General features: G+C 38.7%; 1 protein-coding gene across 1 annotated transcript in view; it reads left to right on the top strand.

Annotated features, from left to right (window-relative positions):
• The first annotated feature begins 1,817 nt into the window (after positions 1 to 1,817).
• ADGRL4 (adhesion G protein-coupled receptor L4) overlaps positions 1,818 to 8,855 on the top strand; it is a 107,622-nt gene continuing 100,584 nt past the window's right edge. Inside the window, exons 1-2 of the mRNA XM_002921750.4 lie at positions 1,818 to 2,027; positions 3,390 to 3,539. Coding sequence (XP_002921796.2) covers positions 2,006 to 2,027; positions 3,390 to 3,539 — 172 coding nt within the window. The 5' untranslated portion in view covers positions 1,818 to 2,005. The remainder of the gene's footprint in view (positions 2,028 to 3,389; positions 3,540 to 8,855) is intronic.

The following is an 8,855-nucleotide window of genomic DNA, read 5'->3' as shown; positions in this document are numbered from 1 at the left end:
TTTTTTTTTTTAGTTGCCTGTCTTCTATTATCCTAAGCTTTATAAAGAGGAAAGCATGTGTGGCTGATACATGATGTAAACTATTTAAAGGTAATGATTTTAAAAGTAGATACTGTGTTTCAGTTTATAATTTGTCTCAGAAAATAATGTATTTTTATTATTTTTATACTGATGCCTTTTGAACGCTGAGTATGTTCAATGACTCCATATGATGAATATATGCCATGAGTACAGGAAAACTAGCTTCATAATGGAATCAGTTCATTGGAACACCTCAAATTTTATATTATAAGACTGAGCTCATTACTTTTTTCTCTTCAAAGCCGCCCCTCATCCTATTTCCTATTTTTGTGAATGGTTCCAACCTTCCTCTACTCATACAACTTGAAAACCTTTACACTCTGTGTCTCAAACACATCTCTCAACCTGAGCAAGTCAATCAGACATCAATTTGTCTTTAATCCTTTTTTGGACTCTGTCCCTTTTTTTTTTTTCATCCAAATACCCCTACCTTTGTTCAAACATTTGTAGTCCATTTCCTGAACTATTCTGGCTTCCCTGCCTGTGATGTCTCCTTAATATCCTTCATTCTGACTGCTGCCAGAGTTTTTTCACTGAATGACCGTCTCCTTCAAAAAAAAAAAAAAAAAAAAAAAAAAAGTAATCTTTAAAAGAAAACCGATCAACAACAGAATAAAATCCCAAACTTACTTTTCATGGCACTTAGGGCATTTAAATCACCTTTACAGACTCCCTGTACAGCAATAGCTAGATAACTGGTGAGTCCTCGTTTTTGCAACACCCTTCTGATCATTGCTCTGAGCCACTAAGAACAATGACTGAGGAGCAAAATAGACTGAGTTTGAGTCAGTCCAGTCAGACTGCTGTGTGACTCTGGGCAAGTCACACACTACCTCTGTTCTTCATTTCCCTCATGGCTTGTGCTACCACTCTCGGGAGCTTTTTGTGAGAGTTCAGCTAGAAAGGGTCTCAGAAAATGCAGTGGAGAGCCAGGGAACTAAGCCTATACCTAAGTCTGATATCATTGTGACTTGTGTCATTGTGTCCAGATTTAGTTACTGCCCCACTGAGGGCCCTGCCTTGTTCATTTTTGTGAGTGCACTCTCTATACAAAGCAGATTCTCAGTAGATGTTTGTCAAATTAAACAGAATGTACAGGAGACATAGAAAACGTGTGCCCCACTGTTTAAAGGGAAAGTAACTTGTCTAGATGACACAAGCATCAATCATTCCTTTTCTTTAAATCAACTTTATTGAGGCTGAATCAACTTTATTTACACACCATAAAATGCACGATTTGATGAGTTCTGACAAATGCCACGTACTTTTGAAACCTGGCTTTTTTGTTCGCTCGTTTTTCACTCAGTCATTTGAAGCACAGTCGAAGCCTGTAGACAAGTTAGAGTGTACCCTTATCCTGCACTCTGAAACCCTGAGTCCCCACAAGGTGAGGACTCCCTACTACCAAGGAATGTCCCATTGTTGGGAGCCAGGGCTCAGCCACCTGTGGGCCCTTGGTTTTTAATGGAAATGTATTGGCAAGTAAAAGAGCTCTGTGTCCTGGAATTTAGGCTCTAGGATGTACCCCTAAGACTCTTGTAGTTCTGGCTGCTCTCTCAGCGGGACACTCCGTGGGCCTCTGCCTTGTTTGGGCTACGCAGACCCCCGGTTTGAAGGCAGCGCTCAGGACGCGGCTGCCTGGGGGCTAAGTGATCCCTCAAAGGGTCAGCCCGCGTGCTGGGGTGCTCCGGAGGCAGGGCTGAAGGCCAGGTGGCCTGGAGGAGCGGGACGGGGCGGACGTGACCGGCACACTCAGGGCTTGACCCGCGCGCGGACACAAAAGAGGCCGGAAAGTGTCCGGAGGAAGCGGCACGTCACGAGGGCCGGAGCCGGGACCCTGGCACGGCCGCCCAGCTGCGTCCCGCGTACACGGGCCGCACCGCCAGCCGCGCTCCCGCCACCGCCTGCTCCGCGGCCGCCGCCAATGAGACTCCTCCCGCTCCTAGGTGAGTGCGCGGCGCGGGGCCGAGCGGCTGCTCGCCTGCGGGGACTGGGATCGTTCGGCCGCGGGACGCGCGTGCCGAGAGGATGGGGCCGGGTTTCTGAGAAGAACTGACGCAGGCCTTCTCAGGATGTTTTTCTCCTTGGCCTTTCAACCCTGGAATTCGATATTCAGGGCCCAGGGACTAAGTCACCTTTTTTATTCCTGAATACAAAGCCCCCAGGGTCCCCGAAAGCTCAGACTGTGACCTTTTTTTTTTCTGATCTGCCTTCAAGAAATTTGGGAAAGCCAAACCAATAACACCTGTGGGAGGTTTCCTGGCATTTTAAGGGGACTGCCAGCCCCGACTTTGGGTTCGTTTAAAATACCACTTTGAGGATGCTGTGCAGAAAGATAAATCACAACTTTGAAGCTGAATTAATTCTGGTTTAGACAGTTTATACAGCCCTATGCGAGGCTGGGATTTAGAATCGGAAGTTTAGCAATCTCTGGTTACCAGATAAGGACAACGTATCTCAGGGAGTGTTTTGCGGACAATTAGCTTGCGTGATTCCTGACTGTCCATCCTCAAGCAGGCGTGTCTTGAGAAGACCGGGGACAACAATATAAAAAAGGATCGGCCCAGGCTTTTCCTTACCTTTCCCAGACAGCGCACAGAATACCATTTCCAACTTTGTTTTCAGTAACTCTGAAATAAAGTCTTGCTCTCTTTTACGCTTCATTTTGTTGGTTTTGTTTATATGGTGGTCGTTTCCGAAAGATCAATCTTTGACCAATATACTGAGTTTATCTGAAATTCCCCTAATAGGAGAAGATGTAGCGTAAGGTTTATGATGGGAAAGGCAGAATTTTAAAAGAACATTGGAATACAGAAAAACAATAATTGCATTTGTCTTCCTGGATGTTATGATATGTTGCTCTTCTTCTTAAAATTACACCGATTTGAATTTGAAAAGACCCAAACTATCAGTTCATCTTCATTTTTTCACAGAATCATTCCCAGAGATGGCAAATTGCTTCACAATCATGAGGTTCCCTTTAAAAGGTCTCACCTCAGAGTGAAGAGGCCAGTGATCTAGGAATGCTGTTTTCTTTATAGAGTTGGGCTGTTTACTACATTACAGCTTTGTTGAGATTTACTTGATAAACACAGATTGAAGAAAGTGCTCATCTTTTTGCCTACTTGCTCTTGTGCTGTTATTTAGCTAAATACTCCCTTGGGAAATTCTCATAATCCATTTATCTAGATGGAAAGAAAGAAGGGTTTTTGTGTTCATTGTAGTCTAACTCAACAATGGGAGGGGGGAACTTTTTCTTTCTTTCCTTTTCTTTTTTTTTTAAAGATATAATTCTCTGTTTTCCTTAGTGGGTTTTTCCACTTTGCTGAATTCTTCCTACACTCAAAATTGCACCAAGACACCTTGCCTTCCCAATGCAAAATGTGAAATACGGAATGGAATTGAAGCCTGTTACTGTAACATGGGATTTTCAGGAAATGGTGTCACAATTTGTGAAGGTAAACAATCTTTATTGTTTTCCTCTTTTGGATTTTTTTGAAAGATTAAATTCTGATGGGATTGTTTCTCCCTTGTCCAGAAATTGTTTTACATTACGTTAAACTGTTTGACTTCATGCTATTGTTAAAAAAAAAAAAAAAGCTTAATTAGCTTAACAGTAAGTTTGAACATCCCACTTAAAAATTTGTACTTGATAATTGATTTTTGAGGAGTCCATGTAGATCTTACTTTTGTGTAACTATTAAAGATTGTCCTTGAACTTAAGCTGGAAAACTAAGTTGCAGAGAACAGAGTCAATACCTTTGGGAACAGAAGAACAGAGAGTTCATGAAGTCCAGTCTATACTGCTATGTGTTGCCTTCAGGCACCTTCTTTAGTAACTTGACTTTGTAAATTTGAGCAAGAATGGTAGAAAAGGTCCTAGCAGGGTTCAGTTCGGCCCACTGATTTGATAAACAAAACCCTATCTGATAATCACATTTCAATGATTTCTTATCTGTGGTTTCCACCGCCACTCTTCCTCTTCCCTCAAGCTTCACTTTTTCCTTACTCTCATTTTTAGTAGAATTTAGTTTTAACTGGGTCAATGGAAAACATTCTGTGTAGCAGAGAGAGAAAGAGAGGAGGGAAAAAAAGAAAGAAAGAAAACAGTTCCAAGTCGTATAAATTAGTTTTAAAATATAATTAAATGACAAGTTCAAATTAGAACTGTGTGGTTTTATACTCCTAAATGTATTTAAGAGAACATGGACTTTTTCTAATTAAGCCAGGATATTGTACATTGTTAATATTGCATGTGTTTGCTTATAGCGTAAACAAGTTGTATCTCGTGATTCAGTTTGATAGGCTCTTAAAAAAGATTAAATATGCAGTACATAGTAAGACCAAACCTCATCATAATTAGTTTAATGTTTAAAAAATGTAGAGCACAGCTACAGTTCCTTAATGGTGCATTAGATCAGGCGTTTCTGCTTGTACGTACAGCCGGGATTTGTAATATACTATTCTACAAGCACTACAAAATTCTTTCCATAAATAATCTTAGATTTTTACTGTGTATTTAATTGAATGGCATTATGGCAAGTTGATAGTCGAGTGACCTTCAAAGTATCGCATCAAGCATATTAGTGTGCTTTTCCGCTAATCATTACAAATTGTACCATAATACTTTGAAAATGGTGTTGCCTTTTTGTTATTTAGATACTTTTCAACTGTCATGATTACCGTCATTAACATCAATAATTTTTCACAATTTGGACCTTCAGCAGCTAACCAGATTATAATCATCTTTTTAATGATTTTTTTTTTTCTAAACACATCTCCCATTATCCAGTGCACTTGTTTTTTTCTCCCTGCTGCCTAAGTCAATAGTCAGCTGAAGGGCAGAAAATACTTTCTGTTGAAAAAAAAATACTTCAGGATCTTTTGGCCTGTGATTTCTTCTCACACAGAACGCAATTTGTAATGGCACTTTTTTTTTCTTTTCAAGTTCTTTTTAACTTAAACCCATTATTTAAAGAACGTTATAAATCCCTTTGTTTTAATATTCACTATACGAGGTTTATAATGTCCCCTTAAAACTGTTCAAACAGTGGTTTACGCCTTTTTCATCTTTTACTAATTCACTGATAGACTTTTAACATTTTTCTCCATAAGTATATTTAATATGCTTTTTAGAGTTAAAGCACTATGTTCTCAACTGCTGACTACTCTGGGTTATCATATTGGGTTTGAAGAGCCTTGGCTTTCTTCAACTCTAAAGAGATTTCGCACTTTTCCTACCTTTCTCTAAAATTGGTATTAGGTCAAAAATAACTGGACAGCAGTTTTGTTACAGAGGATGCCTACTTCTTGAGGAATAAAAGTTGTTTCTTTTGATTTCATTACCATCATCTTCCTCATCTTTGTCAAATTTGGTTCCCTCAGACACCTGCCAAATAAATACTATGGTAATTAGCAGGCCTCACTAAATGTACTCTGTTCCAAGAGCTACTTTTGAATAGGTCATTTAGAATTTGGATAACCTGGTCCCACAGAAACAGGTTTTAATGGTAGTAACTTCATTTCATTTAATTATCTTTTTATTGAACACATATTATTGCATCATCATTACCATCACCTCAGGATAGCTAAAACCTACAGTGCATTGAGTCTCAGTTATTAATTAGCACAGCTCCTTCATCTATTATTATTCTCACTTTATCCACAAAGAAATAGAGTCTTAGAAAGGCCAAGTGAATATCACAAGTGATGCAACAAATAAGTGGTACAGCTAAGATTTGAGCCAAAGTCTGTTTCCAGAGCCTTTACTCTTTTTACTCACTATGCTTGACCATAAGACCTCTGCCAAGCAGATACTGCTATGCCCTTGGATTAAAGTAATAAATAAGAAATTGGCCTTGCTTTCCACGGTATCTAGGGACAGTTACAGAACTATATTAACAACTTGATGCAGTGTTATAAAATGTATAAATGCAGGTAAATTTGAGATGTGTAACCAACTGCAGGGAAACTTTCCACCTGGAGGGGATATTTAGGCTGAGAATTGAAGAATAAATAGGATTGATTAAGATTGACAAAGTGACATAGTCAGGCAAAATGAATCACTGGTAACAAAGTCCTAGAAGTTGAATGCGTGTGGCGTGTTTGAAGGAGCCCCAAGTATTTCATGCTGGATATGTATCACAGGGTATATTAGCTGAGGGTTCAGTGGGAATTGAGTCAGGATGTCAAGATGTGGGCTGTATTCTCTTAACAAAGAAGAGCCATTGGCAAGTAATACATAGCTGAGTTACATGACAAATTGTGTGTATGAGAAAGATGCCCCAATTAGGTAAATAAAGAATAAATTAACAAGGGTCAACCTAACCTCTAAAAACAATAGTACTTTGTATAATTCATTATAGTTTATGTCACTTCTACCAAAGACATCTTAATTTTCTTAATAAGTGCTTGAAATAAAAAGTACAGATGCTGTCTTTTATTTACAAACACCATTTTGACTGGTAGTAACTAGTTATGTTGAGCTCCCCTTTATAGCTTGTTGCATGTGAGAGAAGCAGGACGATGAAAGCTTTAGAGAGTTTCCCAGTGTTCCAAGGCTAAGGTGACAAAGCTAGGACTCAAACCCTAGGGATCTTAACGTTCTCTAGAATACCAAAAATGTCACTGTATTACTAATCACCTGACATAATCAGTGTACTGCAGGTTTTTAAACCAAATTGGTAAAACAGTATCATTTTAACAGGAATGCATTTATTATTTTCAACAACTTCACGGAGGCATTATCAGGAATTTATTTACACACTTATCTTTATGCTGACAATGAGAGTATTTAAAGATAAAGGACAGAGAAGTGGGGGCACCTGGGTGACTCAGTCCTTAAGCATCTGCTTTCGGCTCAGGTCAGGATCCTGATCCCAGCTTTCTGGGCGGGAAGCCTGCTTCTCCCTCTCCTACTCCCCCTGCTTGTGTTCCCTCTCGCTGCCTCTCTCTCTGTCAAATAAATAAATAAAATAAATAAATAAAAAGGACAGGGAAGTGTTTGTGTAGAAATTTGGGAGTATATTTAAAGACTTCTGAAATTGATGAGATTTTCCTAAAATTCAGGTTATTTTAGTCGTTTAAACATATATTATTGTGGCTATACCTTATGCTTCTCTGGTTACTGTCTTGGGCACAGTTGTAAATCTAGAGAGTGAGACATCCTGTCTCCCCTGGGTAATTAGGAAAGTTTTAAAAAGGGGAAGGGACGTTGGGAGAGTTGAAAGAATCTTTCTGTACCTATGAAACATAGTATTCCTTGAGTTGAAATAGACTGATCTGGGAGAGGTGAGAAGCAAGAACAAGGGGATGGATCCGGTACAGTGTGGGTATGGGAGTAGGGGGAAGAGATAGACTCTCTCTCTACTCTCATAAAAGCTCATTAAGTGGTGCTGTGTTTTGGTAAGTTTCATGAAGTCAGAATGCTCAGGAGAAAAACAGTTGCCCCAGGCGAGGCTAGGAAAGGTCAGGAAGGCTGTAATTGACAGCTTGTATGCATGTATAAAACTCTTTCATAGTTTGGGACATGCCTAATATGAACAACATCACAAGCACTTTATAAGAAATAATGAAGTCTCCGTGCCTGCACTCAGGGAGACATACTCTACATTTAAAAAACAGTTTTTCATCATTATCTAATAACTATATATGTGCCTGTAAAATTCCACTGGAAGGATATTATAATAAACTAGAGAGCATCGTGACACTGGTAAATGCAGAGAACAATGACACAATAGCTCTCTAAGACTTATGGAGAAGAAATAGTCTGTGGGCTCAGAATGTGGGAAAAAATACTACTTAAAATAATCCAGTAGCATGATTCTACCCAAGCTACAATATAAGCACTGAGGACATGTGATTTTTTTTTTTCCGGAACAGTTTGTTTTTCAGTAATAAAGAGGATGCTCATCAAAATGGGCAAACCAAAAGTCAGCAGAACAGATGTAAAGCATACAAAATGTGTGTATGTGTGTGTACATTGTGTATCGTCAGTTAACACAGTTAGATATACTATCTAAGCTGTGTCCTACAAAAGATAACTGCAGTTTTAAATACTTAACAAAATGACGATGTGGTAATTTCCATTATAGAAATGGGATCAGCAACACTTAAATGATACAAGTCCTTTTTTCCTTCTCCTTTTAAAAATAGAATAATAGCTTTTCTTTTATTTTTCTCTTCCTGGATGTTGAAGGAATTTGTCATCTTATGGAATGGATATTTTTGAGGAAATCCCACCTAATTATTATGGTAGAGTTTGTTCTTTCTATTGTGTTGCCCCTCTTGTCAACAGACGAAAGAGGTCACACTTCTAGTACAAGGAAAAGGATTTCTGGAATTGGCAAAGATATTTTATTTATTTGGAGGAAGTTCATGGAAATCATGCATCCTGGAATGTACGCGTTGGGTTAATTTAGACTGTCATTTCTTAGACTGGTTACATTTTCCATTCAGTACAAGAAATCCCAGGAAATATGTACCTCACTTCAAACAAATCTGATACATGACTGTCTAGAAGCACATCAGAGTTCATACTTTTTCAAATTTGTGTCAGTATTCATTTACCTAAGAAGATCATTTGGAATATGCAAAAATGCATTTGTTTTACAAAAAAACAAAAACTTGCTTCCTCAAGAATTTTTATTACATATCACATATGAAGGATGACAAATCTGTAATATCATCTACCTTTCTTCCATCTCTTACCTGCAGTTGTTCAGATATTCTTTAAATATTACTTAAAAATAGGAGCCACCTCCTTCTGAGGATTG

Source organism: Ailuropoda melanoleuca, chromosome 2 (genome assembly GCF_002007445.2).
Source record: "Ailuropoda melanoleuca isolate Jingjing chromosome 2, ASM200744v2, whole genome shotgun sequence".
NCBI lineage: Eukaryota > Metazoa > Chordata > Mammalia > Carnivora > Ursidae > Ailuropoda > Ailuropoda melanoleuca.
The sequence above is the reverse complement of the archived record's forward strand: the minus strand, read 5'-3'. Positions and strand labels throughout refer to the sequence as shown.